Source organism: Acanthopagrus latus, chromosome 5, assembly GCF_904848185.1.
Source record: "Acanthopagrus latus isolate v.2019 chromosome 5, fAcaLat1.1, whole genome shotgun sequence".
NCBI lineage: Eukaryota > Metazoa > Chordata > Actinopteri > Spariformes > Sparidae > Acanthopagrus > Acanthopagrus latus.
In genome coordinates, this window is record NC_051043.1 from 28,953,566 (window position 1) to 28,969,763 (window position 16,198).

Consider the following 16,198-nt stretch of genomic DNA (forward strand, 5'->3'; position numbering starts at 1 on the left):
TTTGTTTACATGTGGCGGACCCTGCCACCCTTCTAGATTCAAACACTGTTCTGGGACCTTATTTTCCTCTGACAGCAGCTCGTTTGTTCACTTATGTGTCATGACTCTAGATTCCCTCGACCTCGTGACATTATGGAACAAATAAATATCTCTGAGTTTGTATTCGTACCTCAGTGATATTGTGAATGTTAAAATTCTGAGTTTGATTTTCATATTTCTGACACATCTGTTTCTACGCACTTGTTGTATTGGAGCAATAACTTAAAGGTGCACTCTGTATTTTTTGTGGGGGAAGAAATTTTAATGAGTTAGGATGGATGGAGGTGCCATAAAAGTCAAATTAAATGTGTCGCTTTATTTTTGGGGAACCAAGAATCAAGATATGTGTCAGATTAAACACTAAACAGTGAATACTTTTGATTCATTAGTGAGATGTCTCTACTTCTCCTTATGTGGCATTCAGGGACCTTTACTTGTCTGTCTGAGCTGTAAAACTTCCTCCACCAATCCTGTGCGTTTCCTCATGACTGCAGGATGAACGGTGGCTGTGGGGAGACACGCTCTAGCCCCGCCCACCACTGATAAACGTCATTAAGAGCAAGACGTCACACCTGTGCTGCTGAACATTGGAGGTAGACGCGCCGAGACTTACAGTCAGGACGGAACCGGGGGAAGTCTGGATTCTGGACTTTTATTTACAGATGACAGCATGAGAGGGACCCGAAACTATGAGGTGAGCGTGTGTTTCTGAAGTTAGTCTGCCGGCGGGACTCGACCGCATTTCCTGAAAGTGAGAAAACTATTGATTAATCTCTCGGTGAGTGTTTTGTCACTGGCAGGCCCGCCTCACTGTCAGCGGCTCTCTGGTGATAAGTGAGTGTTAATCATGGACACACACTGCCGGAAAATAATCAAGTTAATCACAAGTTTCATCTGAAGGGAAATAAGATCGAGTCTGCTGTTTTACAAACCTCCCCGTGAAATCTCACATTAGTGTGTGTGTGTGTGTGTGTGTGTGTGTGGTGTGAAATTCCTCATACACTGTTCAAAACTTCATTCAAACTCATTCCGACTCAACTCTAAGCCGGGTGTCTTCCTCCTATGTTGCGCCAGTATCTGTTCAAAAATGTGCCGATTTAAAGACTTTCACGTGTATGAAATTCTTGGGAAATCATATTTTTATAATTGCCAGTAATCTCTCCTCAATACGGCCGTTCGACTTTTTTCGGATTTGCCTGGTAAACGCAGTGGTGCCTCCTGTTGACAACACACCTGGCGAGCGATGGCGGCTGTGAACTGGCCAACAAGTTTGAATTTTATCTAAATGAAGTGACATTTTGTGGATTATACACAAGCCGATTTAAAGACTGGCTCCTAAACATTCAGAACATGTTTAATTATCCTAATTAAGGTATCGTGTGTATTCCTGCATCCTTAAACCATCTAGAATCCAACGTTTTTTGAATGGAGTTCTGTATGATCTTTTCCCCTCTATGCCAGAGAGGATCTATCAAGACTTATTTCTATTTTTTAAATAGTCTTAAAAGTATTTTAAGGATGTCACTATGATATAGAAGTGAAGGCAGGGCAGTGAATGGCACACGCTGGTGACTTGTCTGAGCATGTGATTTTTCTAGAAAGGTAGGCCAGCAGGTATTGCGAAATAAAGGGTGTGGAAGACAATCTGGTATGCACGGTTGCCTTATCAAGTTATTCCTTTAAACCTGTATTTTGGACACATCCTGTTTGTTTCGCTCACATGAATCAGTGTAAGTTCTTGCAGGACCTGAAGGTTTAGGATGGCTGTTCTTGCATCACTTCGCTCTGCAGCCGTCCCTCCATCAGGCTGTTTTCTGCTCTGTAGGTTGAGTGAGCACATCTGAAGGAAATCCCCTTCTCCACTGTATTCACCTGCTCAGTTTATCAGCCTGTGAGCTGATAGGGAGTGGCAGCCACGGTCTTATGAAGCATTGCATCATCTTGAATATCTCTGTAGAACGCGGAATGACTCGACTTTTTATTTGTCTGCGGTATTAAAACTTTCTGATAAGTAAGCTCCTCTGTAAACAATTTGCTTCCTGTGAGCGGAACTGATGTCATGCGGAGGAGTGTTGACTGCCGTAAAGAGAGAAAAGGCCATAAAATACTGAACAGTAACGCGAATGATTTGAAACGCACTACATCAATACAGATATTGGGGATATTGATAGATTGGCTGACGTGCACACATTTTTTGGAATGATAACGTTTAAAGTGGTGACTGTCAAACACTCAGGATTAACTCTGAATCAACTGAATGACTGTTTTACTTCCTTTATATGTGGCGGACCCTGCCACCTTTCTAACTTCACACAGTGTTCTGGGGCCTTATTTTCCTCTGAGACCAGCTTGTTTATTTATTTTTTAAATTTCTTATTCACTTAAGGAAACATTAAATGTTTCTGAGACGGTTAAATATTTCTTCTCCAAAACTCCAGTGTCTCTTTTAATCATCTGGTCCATCTTTATTTGATTTATTATGGTTTAATAATGTCAATAAAATGTATAAGGCTGTTCCTAATTTTTGCTTTTAAAGTTTCTTTAATTGTTTTTATTATTTTAACTGTTGCTAATTCATCTGTTGTCAGTCCACTGATTGAAAAGCAGCTCTGAGTATAATTACTGTTGTATTTCTCTCCATAGATTTTTTTTCTTTTGATATTTTTTAAACTCCTGGGGGTTCTGCTGCTGCCGGGCCTCGCCGTGGGAGTGAGCAGGACCCAGCGAGACGTCCACTGCAATGAGAACCAGGAGTACCTGCACGGCAACATCTGCTGCCTAAACTGCCCAGCCGGTAAGCCACGTGGAACCCGACCGATTTACTCCGCTGAGACTTAAGTTCTGTCACCAACTCCGATCAGAAATCCATCAGCAGGACCGTGAAGCAGGTCGAGCCTGATCGTGATCGGTTATTATTTAGCCGAAGTGACAGGTCCAGTTGAAGGCTCAGTTAAGAAGCTGTGCTGCATAAAGAGGCTTGAGGTTTTTTTGTTTTGTTTTAGGAACACGTCTGGAGTCTCCCTGCACCACGGCAGGACAGAAGGGGAAGTGTGTGGAGTGTGATGACGGGACGTACACCTTGCACAGCAACAGTCTGAAGTGGTGTATAGGCTGCACGAAGTGTCGCGAAGGTAATTCGGCTTGACAAGTGTTGGCGGAATCAATATCCAACCTTTTCAAAGTGCTCTGAGCATAAACTCTGACTTAACAAGGACTTTTCCATGTCGCTTTCTCAGATCAGCAAACTGTAAAGCCGTGTATTCACACTCAGGACGCCGAGTGTCAGTGCAAACCGGGAAGATTTTGTGCTCCGGACGAAGCGTGTGAGGTGTGCAAGAAGTGTACAAGGTGAGTCTGTGCAAACCAGAACGGACGACACACCTGACGCCTGGTTCGTTCAACGTGAGTGGTGGGAGAGTAATCCTATTTTTTTATTTTTTATTTCACTCATTTCTCCATCGGAGTATGTTCACAAGACGGCATCGCTCACCTTTTATGTCCTTATGTGTTTTTTAAAGTCATCTTTTTGCCCGCCTCTCAACTAGGTGTGCAGAAGATGAAGTGGTGGTGAGGAACTGCACCCCGACTGCCAACACGGAGTGCAAGAAAATCCAGCCCAACCCCGACGCTCCCCCAGGTAGACGCCCCCCTCATCCTTCCTTATCATGAGCGTATTATTGTGCTCATAGTTTTCAATCATCTTTTTGGTTTTTTTACCAGCAGGGGTCGTAGGGATTGGGTTCGGGATCGGGATTGTGATTATTTTGGTTCTTGCCGTGATATCCGTGGCAGTACTGGTGTCCCGGAAGAAATGTAGATCAACAGGTAGGTGGAAATTTTAAAAAACAATCTTCATTTACAAGTTTCAATAGCGATGACACGCGTATGAGGAGACGTGACTGAACATTTTAACTCGAATGCTCATTTTGAGATGTAGCGTTTGTATATTTTAAGAAGAAGACACTGACGGGCGCGGTCAGGAAAAATGTAAGACCTGGCACAGAATCAGATTTTTTTTAGAAAAGAAAAAATTATGGCATGCGTGATCGTCGACGTCTGATCGTAACAGCTGTTCAGCTGACACCACAGAGAAACTCCAGCACAACATTTCTGCTGTCACTATTTTTTTTACGTTTTTAAACTCATTCTCAGGTGCCTTGTGTGATTCTTTGTTAACCAAACTGCACAAGGCCGTTAAATGAATAAGCTCCTGGACACCAACTGATGATTATTTCCATGACTTTTTTTAATGAAATCCAGCAAATCCATACAATTGAGAACATTTGGTGTTTTTACTTGGAAGACGTCTGATTGATTAATCAGGCGCAGTGTTTTTAAGTGGTTACTAGGCCCATTTTAAAAAGTACGGTCTCTTCAACCAGATGCTCGAACGCCGTCTTCCCATTTCTTTTTGGTCTCATGAAGAACGCTTCACGCCTCGACGCGCTGCCCTCACAGGGCTCGATGGTTTATCTTAAAATCCAACAAAAGAGAAACTGTCAGGGCCTCCAGATAGTTTTGTCTTTCAAATTCTTGTGTGTTTCCTTCGTAAGACTGTAGTTAACTCAGCGTTCCTAGTAATGAGAGGAGATCGACAGTGATGACTCAGCTCTGCATCTCTGTCACACATGGGCTCTGCTCCACCTTTGCCAACAATATTGGCATGTTGTTGTCGCAGTATGAGCGGAGAAACCTGCTTAACTGGAGCGTTAAATGGCAGGTATGGCATTGACTGATGCAGCTTATGATAATGATGCACTTCCCTTGACGTCAGTATGAGATAAAAACATGTTAAACTGACGCCTGTAGGTGTGTAGTCATCATTCACTGGACTGCTGTTGGCACGCGAACAGCAAAATACCTCTCGACTCTGTGCGGTTTACCTCGCTGTCGGTAAACTCCACCCCGTCCAGAACAAACTGGCACTGTAGCAGTCGGGTTTCAGAGCCGGCCTGTGAAAGCACCCTGCTCTGCAATGAAGGCTCGAACTCAAAGAGAGCAGGAGCCCGTTGTTTATCCACTGTTGATTCACCAATTGAATAAAATTCATGTCTTGTCTTGTGGACTTTTGGGGACTTTTTTCTTAAAGTTGCACAATCCTCTCCTCACATTCTTTCTTCAGGTTCTCAGAGAGATCTACCTGGCGGGCTGAAAGCTGAACAGGTAAGTCTCCTGAAATTAAAAAAAAAAAAAAAAAAAAAAAAAGCTGACTGCAACGACTAAACTGTCAGTAAAGCATGAACCTAATGAGGGAAATAAAGAAGTTTTTTAGAACGACTCTTTCTTCCCTCATCCTCTCCAGCATTACAACAACCGTTCCACTGAGGAAGGGCGGAATGGAGAATCCCAAACGTTTAGCTGCGTGAGCCTGATCCTGCCCCGGCCGCTGGTGAGAGCCAAACCCTCCACTTGTATCGCAGATGAGCGCAAAGTGCTGTGCGAAAGCCTCGACAGCTCGGCCAGTAACTCCCAGCACAGTCTAACCAGCCTGCCGCCGTACGCCGCCCCGCTGCAGCCCGACGAGAGGGTGAGACTGCCAGCTAATTTTAACCCCTGCTTCCATCCCTGCTTCTGTCCTCTCCTCACCTGCTTCCTGCTCGTCTGTCTCAATTAATCAATGCTTTGATTAATACTTTAACAGCAGGTGCCTTCAGCTGTCTGGCTTCTCTGATCTGGCTCCTCCTCCAGTTCACCCACTTTGAGTCTTACATGTGAAAGTACATGAAAACTGTGCAGCTGACTTGTTTAAACATCTCAATTCATTCATTCTTTCATGCAGCCTGTATTTAAATCTCGTTGTATGTAAATTCAGTGTTTTACTCTGGGAACTTGGAGCTTTATACTATCTGATGCTGTAAAGAGCTGATGCCTGGAGACATGTTGCCCGTCCAGGTTTTATATGAAGGCTTTTCCTTCATTGCATGAAGACCGACTTTAATTTCAGAACTAATAATGTTTACCTTCTGATATTGCAGTTCAATTAGATAATAACTGTTGAAATGATGAATAATACACAAATTGTCTATGAGATGACCTTAAAGTGAAACTCTCGCCAAAATCCAGCCAAGGCTTTTTTTGTCAATGTACCCGAGTCAAACCTTCGTTTAAAAGCTTAATTACGACGAAAGAGGCACTTTTAAGATTTACTGTACTTTCTTTTCTATTTTCTGCTAGTTCCGCTCGCCGCCGTCCTGCCAGTGACGAAGTGTCGATCTCAGAATGTGACGTAACCTGGAGGACAGTTAAGGTGGAACTTCTGTCTTCCAGCAACAACTATCCACGCGATGCCTCATGTGACTTTTCCGGCTTTTGATTTTAGGATTGTTTCTTATATGAGGCTCCTTTTTCAACTTCAGGGTCAATATTGTTTTTTGCTAACGACAAAACAACAAATTATCCGTGTATTTATATGGAACTAAGCTTTAGGAGCGTTCCACCTTAACTGTCCTCCAGGTTACGTCACATTCTGAGATCGACTCTTCTCCACTGGCAGGACGGCGGCGAGCGGAACAAGCTACTGCTAACATGAGCTGTTCAAAAACTCTCTTTTTATTAAACTCTGTGTACACAAACAATGTTGTCAGTGCTGGTGTTCATGTGTAGAGACCCTGGTGATGCTACCAGCAAAGTTTCATGTTGTGTCGAGACTTCTTACCGTTTTAAAAATGTTGATGCTACCGTGAAGTTGCCCGTAGCACTCGAAAATGAAAATATGGTCAATCTTAAAAGCGCCTCCTTCATCGTGATTATGCTTTTAAATGAAGATTTGACACTTTGATTTTAAGGTTCCTGGTCATTGTTATCACGCGGTGGTTACAGTTGTTGATCAATCACAGGGACTCACAGTAGTTTAACTTGACATTTACACAGTGGAAACATGTCGTCATCTGCGTAGTGACTCAGTTGCGGGCCTGTAACTGTACTTGTTTTGTTCAGAGTTGTGTTGACTGTCGGACGCTGCAGTTGATGAGTCACATGTTCCCTTGTTGCACCTGTTAAAGATTAATAAAAACTTTCCTTATCGACTTGCATTCTTTCCATTCAAACAGGAAATACATCTTTGCAATTTTTAGAAATCTGTTTGGCGAACGTGATTTTTCAATCGAGCTCACTGGAGGAGCTGATTAGCGAGTAACTGCAGAAGATATGAGATGTATTCACAGCAGTTTATGACCTCGTTAAGCATGTCAGACCTGTTTAGATGTTAATAATTGTGTCTCTCTTTTGTCATATAGGAAGAAGATCAATTTCCCACGCTTGTTCCCGTGAACGGTAAAGTGTTTTCATTTTCATTCCTTCTCTCAGATGTTAGACCCCTCCCGTTGTCGCTGTTTGATTACTCAGTTTCAGTCTCTCTTGTTCTAAGCATTCAGAATAAATGTTATTACTAGAGTGTAGGCAGAACACCAGAGTGAGCTTCATCTTTTCGTTTGCAGGCGAAGAGTCTCTGAGGAAATGCTTCGAGTATTTCGAAGAAATCAACATCGACTTCCACAGGAGATTCTTCCGCCACCTCGGGATAAGCGACAATGTGATCAAGAGCAAAGACGGCCTCCAATACGACGACAAGATTCATGACCTGCTGAATGTTTGGGTGGAGAAGGAGGGCAGTGGCGCCAGCTTGAATGACCTCCTCAAGGCGTTACTTGATTTGAATCAAAGGCTAACAGCTGAGACAATCAAGGACAAAGCTATTCTCAACGATCATTACCTCTGTGAAGAATAACGGCAGGTGAACAAAAACGTAAATGCCATTAATGGTGTGATGTACTTTTTGCTGTGTGCTTCTGATCCATCCAGGACTGGTTGGACTAGCATCCAAGAAAAGCTGTTGCTCAGTCGTTCCTTGGCAAACATTTAAGCAGAGAAGGTGTGAGTACGTAGTCTCATGAAAATCTCTTACGGTGTGAAGAGTTAGCTTTTTATATCGTCTGATACTGGTCAGATTAGCAACTCGCAAGGCTGCCTGCTACAAAACAAGCTCTTAAAAAAAAAAATGTTTAAAAAAAGAGAGTGTAGGAGTGTAGTCTCATGGACATGGACGCTCACCTGATGTGTCATGTCCTTCATGGAGTGAGTTTTTATAACGTCAGATTCTGACGAGATTACCAACTCGCAAAAAAAAAAAAGCTCTCAATCAAAAAGAGAGAGAGAAGGCACAAGTACTGTGGTCTCATGAATATTGTGTTCAGTCCTTGCAGGAGTGAGCTGTCATCCAGTACTTGTCAGATGAGAAACTCGCAAGGCTGCCACATGAATAAAAGCCTCACAAACGAGAGGTCATGAGTGCTGTGGTCTCATGGATAAACCTTTATGGTGTCGGGTCCTTGTGGCTTCCTCGTCCTCGTCCGACACTGTTGGACCAGGAAGCAATACACAAAGTTACCGCCCATATTGTGCTCGTACACTTAAAAGTGCACATTCTACTGTAGTGCACAGCTGTGATGAGGAAGTGTGTTGTTTTAGCAATGCTTAATCTACACGCCTGTTTGATCTCGACAGCTTGAATGCATTTTCAGTCCTGCACGGAGTTGACTGGTGAAGACTTTCATTACCAAAAGTGTTGGTGCTGTCTCGCGACTTCAACGTTTACAGAACGAGCACACGTCCCAGGACCAGTTCGATTGTTCGTCAGAGTGACTGTGGTGTTCAGCAGACTTCACTCATGAGTTTGTCATCTTGTTTTATTTATTCAGACGCGTCTAACCAGCTGCTGGACGCCGGAATGAATGTTTTTTTTTTCTCCTACTGGCTGCACTGACTGAGCAACAGAACATGTGAAGCATTAAACAAAAATTGCTCAGAGATCAAATGGGATTGTACGAGTATATATGAAGTTATTATGGTGGAGATTTGTGGTATTTAATTTGTATTTAAACAGTGTTTTCTCTGCCTTGTACACTTGTGATTGACAGCGTCGTGGTTGCCTTCTGGTTCACCTTCTGAAATTGCCTGATCACAATTAATTTATGTTTTTTATCTCCATTTTTTTTTGTGCTTCTTGTCAATAGTTACATTTCTTACCCCGAGTAATTTCTACATCAGAGTGCCTCGTCTGCCATTTTTTATATAAGAGGTTAAAGGAAATGTTACCGTTATATCTGTTGCTTCTGTCGCATCCATTTTATGATTTTATTCAACAGAATTCAAATGTTTTTTTTACGATTGTGTAAAGAAAAACCAAAGAATAAACATTTCCATCGTGATATGACGAGTTGTTAGTATTTTTCTTTTTTACTGAGGTTTGGGTAGAGATTTGTGTTCACACACAGAAAATACATCTAATATCAAAACATTAATGTCCATATTGTACACTGAGATGAGCCAGTGTGATGACTGGGCCGCACATCGACCTCTCCAACGTTCGCTGAAAGCTTCAAATTCCCCCTCCTTGTGTTTCACTGCGGTAATTAACAACACAGAGTTTAACACCTGGTCGGCAGGTTGTTATGTGCTGAACGAGTGAAAGTCCGTCTGTTGAAATAAGAAAAAACCCTGAAATATAAGCCTCTTCCTGTTTTGGTTGTGTAATGGAAGATGTGCTGCTTTTGTGCCGTAATATCTTTTGAAAAAGTTCCTGCCTTCAACCATTAGCATGAAAATATACTTAAAAGTGCCAAAAGTAAAAGTGATTATTAAGCTGGACGTCCTATTTCAGTATTTAATATAATATTGTGTGTTTTAAAGGGACGCTGTAGTTTTGGAAAATAAATTCAAACTATTTTTTCTTTAATATTTACAATATAAATGAGATAATAATAATACAAACCCATGTATTTATCTTATGCAAAGTGAATAAACAAGCTGCTCTCAGAGGAAAATAAGATCCCTGAACACTGTTTGGAGTTAGTAAAGTAAAACTAATAATCAGTCGATGAAGCTCTTTCTCTTCTGATTAATATTTCTATCTCAAAACTACATAATGCACCTTTAATTCATCATAAAATAATGTATTGGTTGACGTATGTGTTACATTACTAAACTGACTTGTAATTAATGTGGTTGAATAAATGCAGTGGACTAAAACTCTAATGTTGTGGAGCAGAAGTGTAAAGTGTTTATGGAACAACAGGCTGACTGTTTAACTGTGGCAACGAGCCGTAAACTGACAGAAGTCACCATTTTGTCAAGTTAAGGCAGCCAAATCATCTGTGTTCGTCCCCGAGGAACGCTGCTGACGGAACGGTCAAAACAAAAGACACCTCTGTTCGGCGCCGAGCACCTTCGGCCCTCCCAGCAGCTGCTACACGCAGCCACAGCGACTCAGCAGAGGAAACGTGGCGCCCTGCTGAGCACGGAGACTTTGGCACCTGATGCAGTTGGCTGAGGTTGATGGTTGGATGCGTCTTTCTCTGCTGTGATTGAGTTTTCATCAGCTGTAGCTGTAGTTAAAGGTGCATTATGTAAGAACTGTCCACCTCAAAACAAATTAGGGGGCGCTGCATATCGCCACAGTTACTGCTATCTGTAGCTGCTCACATTCTGCTGATCATTTTAGTCCTCTTTCTTTTTAATTTTGGAGCTAAAATGTGAATATATCGCACCTTTAAATGAGCAAACACAAGTTCTGCATCCGCTCATTAATCCGTCTTCATGAGCTCATCAGACGTTCCTTCACTTGCCTGTAATTTTCTGCAGTTCGCTGCCTCATTTTCTTCAGTCATCCAGCAGGTTGTATTACACGCTGCGTTAGCCGTTCATTTACACTCCTGACAACTGTCTTCGGCTTACATTACCATTATGAATGTTGATGGGATAACTGCGTCCGTAAATTCAGATTCTGAGCCCCGCGGTGTGTGTACCCGCAGCCAGAGCATTTAATAGAGGTGTCGCAGGAACATTCGGGCTAAATGATACCTCTGCTGTAACCAATCAGATTTCTGACTCTCATGCATCAAACTAACGCTCGCCGAGACCATTATCAAACATTCTGTGGCAGCCGTCTAGCGACCGGCCAAATTACCACTCAGGAAAAAAAGGTGATTTGAAGGTACAGATCCATTAAAGATCTGAGAGCGAAGCTGTACGTTTCACTTTATTACATGAAATACAAAAGATGTTTGACCACTGAAAGCAGCGAGCACCGTAGAGGAGCTCTGCCTTTGTCCGTATCTAAAAGAAAACTGATCAATGTACATATCATCCGGCATAAATCCACAAATGTATTTTCAGCGTCTTTCTCTCAGCCTCCCTCATTGTGAGTCGGCTCTACAGCCGGACCCCATTTAGAGAACACAGACCTCTGCCATTCCCACAAATAGAAATAAGATGTGGACGCCGGCTGCAGAGCATCAGGTGTCAAACATGAGAGGGAGGAAGCACCGGCTGACCTGGAAAGTTCAATCTCGCGCATCAAAATCAACTGCGAGAAAATCTCAAAGATGCGGACACACGGGAGGAAAAACCGTGACTGTGAATGAGGACTGAGTCATACTCTGACTCTGGCGTGTTTTCACTGGTATATTCTTATTCAGGTTGAGACACTGGATCGCTTCAGCGGAACGAAGTGTCACAGTTATGTTGACAGAATGTGAATCAGTGGCAGTTTTGACATTATGAAATCAACCATGAAGCTCTGCTGCCTTGTGTGGACACTTGACTTGTGACACTCACTTTGAGACGGGACCGTCCTGACATACCGTAAAAGTAAAAGTAAAGCTGTGAATGAGTCAGACCTTCATGTAAAAGCATAATCACGATGACAGAAGCACTTTTCAGATTCATTTTCATTTCATGTTGTGTTGAATCTTTTACTGTTTTAGACATAGAGATTTTGATGCTATCATAAAAGTGCACATAGCACTCCCATTGACCCGAAAACGAAATTTCGGTAAATCTTAAAAGTGCCTCTTTAGTTGTAATTATGCTTTTACATGGAGGTTTGACTCATATACATTCACAAAAAAAAAGCCTGGGTTGCATTTTGGCGAGAGTTTCACTTTAAGCTTCAGCTATTTAAGAAAAATCTGCTTTTCTTAGAAACAAGACCTTTTAAGATAACTAAACCTTGTAACCAGAACATAACCCAGACCTTTCTGCAGACACTAAAGGTTAACCTGTGCATCTGTTTGAGACGCAGAAGGGCGTGACGACTTATTTGTATTTGTCAACCTGGGAAAGCAGCAGCACTTAACAGCGGACTAGGCAGTATTAGTGGCTGACTGGTGAACAGATATTTCCCTCAGGAGATTATTATCAACAATTATCAAAATGATTATTGGACTTAAATTGATCGGAAACATGACTCCACATGATTACTGACGTTGCCCTGTATCAGTTAATGTGTAAATAATATCTAGAAATAAAGCCACCGTATTTGCAATATCGATATAATTATCAATACGCCTTTAAAATGTGATTTTTAAGGAGTCTGACTCTGAAACACGTTTTGACTCCTTTAGCCTCTTTTTTTCCCCCCAATTTTAGTAATTCGACTGCAGTTTCCTGTGATTATTGGGAAGGTCTGAAGAAGCCCAGCTGCCACTCCAGAGAATTCATTCCCATTCTGTGATAACAGCTCCATTGGCTCTCCACAGCTGCCAAGGACTTCATGGAGCTGAGGGCAGAGACCCAAAACCTCCCTCCCTCTCTCTCTGTCTCTCTCTGTCTCTCTCTCGGGTGTGTGATCGTGAACCAAAAGGCTTCTGGGATAGAACCAGAACCAGATCCAGCTGCTGCATCACCACTGGTTTCCTTGGACAAAAAGCACTCACGGGTTTGGCTCTTACTGCCACGCCACACTACCTGTAATAGTGATCAGTTAGCATCGACTTGGTTTGAAATTGTTACGACCATTGTCCCTACGTTCATGCAAGAATAATAAATGAGATTTCCTCCAAAATTGTCTTACACAATTCCCCCTCGTATCCCTGTAAGTGCTGTTCCAGGCGGGCGCTGAGTGCTTCTTATGTGCAATTTTTGAGTGAATGGGGCCTGATTTTGATGACGGCCATGATGATCACTCCATTCAGGCCAAGTACGAAGGAAATAAAACGGGCATACCAAGAGCTCTGTTAATCAGTGTTGAGGAGGGAATAAAAAAAAGACATTCAGTCTGACTTTTTCGGGCCTTCGGGGCGACTCTGTGGGACTTCAAGGACAATAGAAGCAGATTTCAGCTCTAAAATATGAAGCCATAGAGGAGAGTAAAATATACGATGTCCTATGCAGGAAAACGAGTGGAGATGTGCCCTGTTCCTTAATCTGAATTTGTTATACTGATGTACAACTCTGCAGAGAATAAATTGTAAAAAGGTAGAAAAGGTCACTGTGACAGAATTCAAGATGACTTCTTTTTTTTTTTTTCAGAATAAGAGGGGGGTCATTTCTGATTCACAAAGTCAGCTGTCTATTCACCGCCAACAGAGCGGCTCCACGCTGTATATCAGCGCGACATCACAGATTTCAGTCCCTGCTCTTCAGTTTGCTTCAGGGCAGAAACATTAATTCCACTTATTCTGCAGCGTAATAGCCCAAATGTCAGTTTCAGTTGGGACTCCCAGCTGGGATCGTATTTTCTACACACTGTGAACATCGAGCTGAACTGCTGCAAAAAATGGCAGTCCTACCAGAAGTCTGCTGGTGTGTGCACATCATCTGCTCTTCAGATGGGTGATACAAAAAAACCCAAAAAACAACCTGAATCTGAGTGTAAAATATTTGTAAATTATAAAAGAGATGTGAGCAAGAATCAGTTCAGGAACTGAAGAGAGTCAAAACCAAGTGATGACAGAAAAACTCTTTGGACTGGAGGAAAAAAAAGATGGAAGAAACCTCAGGAAGAGCCACAGAGGAGGATCCCTGTTCCGGGACAGACAGACAGGAAACAGATGTTGTATGTACAAAACAGAACAAAATCAGTTTACTAATTTCACTGACAGAATATCTGATACAAGTAAATTATATAAAGTATATGTGAAGAGTGTGGATCAGGGAGGACGACTGAGCAGACTGAGGCATCACTGACCTCCACTCAGCCGTGGTGACCTGGAAGACGACAGGTACAGGTACCACACAAGGTAACTAGCAAAAATATGAAAAGACTTTCATTTTAGTACGGATAAAAAGGAGATGGTCAAACAGAAGACAGCAGTCAGTGATCCATGTTGGCCAAAACATATGACGATGGAGATCTGTCACTGGTGGATCCTGGGCAGCAGTAGCTCAATATGGTAAACATCACCTGTGTGACATCAGCATGTTCACATTGTTAACATTTGTCTCAGAGAGCTGCTAGCATGGTTGTAAACTCTCGATCGTCTCCATTTTTCGTGACTCTTGAAAAGGATTCTGGACACTGGAAACTTCACACACGCTTGTAATTAAAGTCTGCATCTCTGCAGAAAGCTCTGCAGGACTGTGAGGATTAGACAAAGTCTGTGCCGAGCCAGAATCCAAAAGGAGAAAAGGAAATATAGCACATCAACTTAGATGTCCCTGAACAAAAGCCTGGAGCTGTCTGTGTCACAGTCGACTCTGCCCACTCCACTCGAGCATCCTCATCCCCAACACGTGCTGCTGGGGACGGACGCACCGAGGGGGGGACTCGGAGACGCATCTGAAAACATCACTTCAAGGAGTCTCAGAGGATCTGAGAGACTTTGATAATATAAGGCAGGAACCTGCACCCACCGACAGCTCGGTTCTAGTCTGTTTGAGAGAACAGCGCTCGAGGACAGAGGCTTAGGTTTTAAGTTTGGGGGATGTACTGATGCTCCCTCCCTCAGATGATTTCCTCGATACGATCCGATTCAAAGAATGTAAGATTCAAAGAATGTAAGATTCAAAGAAAGATTCTACTTAATAATTTTGTTATGTATATTTCCAAGAACTGTTGTATTACAGACTGTCAACCTGCCAACCTGTGAGCCTGAAACTAAAATGTGGTCATAAACCAAACATGGCACTTGCAGGAAGTTCAAACTCCTTCGCAGTAAATTGCGGTTAGATCGCCAAAACATTTACAGGCATCGCTCCCCCCCCCGTGAGAGTGGATGATGTGTGCATTGTTTTATTACCCTGAAGAAGTCATACATGTAGCAGATTATCAGAAGCGATATTGTTTGCATACCACGTGTGTTTGACACTTGTCCTGTGATATTTCCTTGTTTTTATCTGCTAAATTGTTATTTTAAAAAAAAAAAGGCCTGCTGAAGTCTAAAGAGTGATCTTGACTATAGAACCATAAGAAAGCATCATTAGCGACAATCAAAATAATTCAGTCTGTACTGTTAAAGGTAATTTAAATTGTGATTTGATCAGAATTATATTATGTACTGTGTTTTATTCATGCATATACAGTATGTGCACAAACTGAGCAATGTGGGGAAACCACCCAAGAGCCCGAGGGCTTCAGGTTTGCGGTCAGTACGTCTGTGGTTTTGTAACTGAACTGATAGGAGCCTCAGTAACATGCCCCAATTTACATAATCTCTCCTTGAGGCAGGGGCAGACGTTAAAAGACACATTCAAGGTCTTTATCTTTTCTCACGAGGTCCATTTTGCTGAATAATTTTATGCAAAATCAAGTGACCACAGAGTGATTACAGTAGCAGAAACATGGAGGTTAACGTGGTTTATTTTTTGTCGCTGGCACCTGAGGAGGTTAATCTGTCCCCGGCTGAGTGAACGCATGAAAATTCAACACAATCGTACAGTGGTCAAAAGAAAAAATAGGCTTATGCTGAACAGTGATGTGTTCAAGTGCTCCATTACTACCTCCAACAAGGAGGTTATGTTGTATCCCGTGTATGTTTGACTATTTGTTGGTTTGTTGGCAGGATTACCCAAAAACTACTGAACGAATTTCCTCGAAACTTGGATGGAGGATGAGACTCAGCCCAGAATAGAGACCTTTAACTTTTGTGTGGATCCAGGAATGTTTTCTTACTTTCTTTAACATAGTGAGGTTTTCCACATTTTGATTAGTTTCTCAGGGAACATCTTGATGAGAGCGATCGAGCATCTGTAAGCTCTGAGTGAGAACAGTTTGATGTCCTAAAGCTGGTGAGGTTAAACTACCTGATGTTGTTTGATGAATACTGAGTGGCATTGCAATTTCAAAACCTCCATAATTGTATTTTTCCTCTGGTATTAGTTTTTCTTGCATCGTGTTTGTAACAGTGAGGTAATTTCTAAGACCAAAAACAATTCCGCACAC

General features: G+C 42.3%; 1 protein-coding gene across 2 annotated transcripts; it reads left to right on the forward strand.

The window, feature by feature from the left end:
• The first annotated feature begins 612 nt into the window (after positions 1-612).
• On the forward strand, positions 613-9,245 carry hdr (hematopoietic death receptor). Of its 2 annotated transcripts, none has more exons than XM_037097682.1 (10): positions 613-733; positions 2,683-2,833; positions 3,042-3,170; positions 3,276-3,387; positions 3,585-3,676; positions 3,760-3,864; positions 5,162-5,202; positions 5,342-5,566; positions 7,275-7,311; positions 7,476-9,245. In XM_037097682.1, the coding sequence occupies exons 1-10, from the start codon at positions 710-712 to the stop codon at positions 7,763-7,765; spliced, it is 1,206 nt and encodes a 401-aa protein (XP_036953577.1). In that variant the 5' UTR covers positions 613-709; the 3' UTR covers positions 7,766-9,245. The 2 variants fall into 2 exon arrangements, with proteins under 2 accessions (XP_036953577.1, XP_036953578.1); XM_037097683.1 differs by having other exon boundaries at positions 3,763-3,864.
• The last annotated feature ends 6,953 nt before the right edge of the window (positions 9,246-16,198 follow it).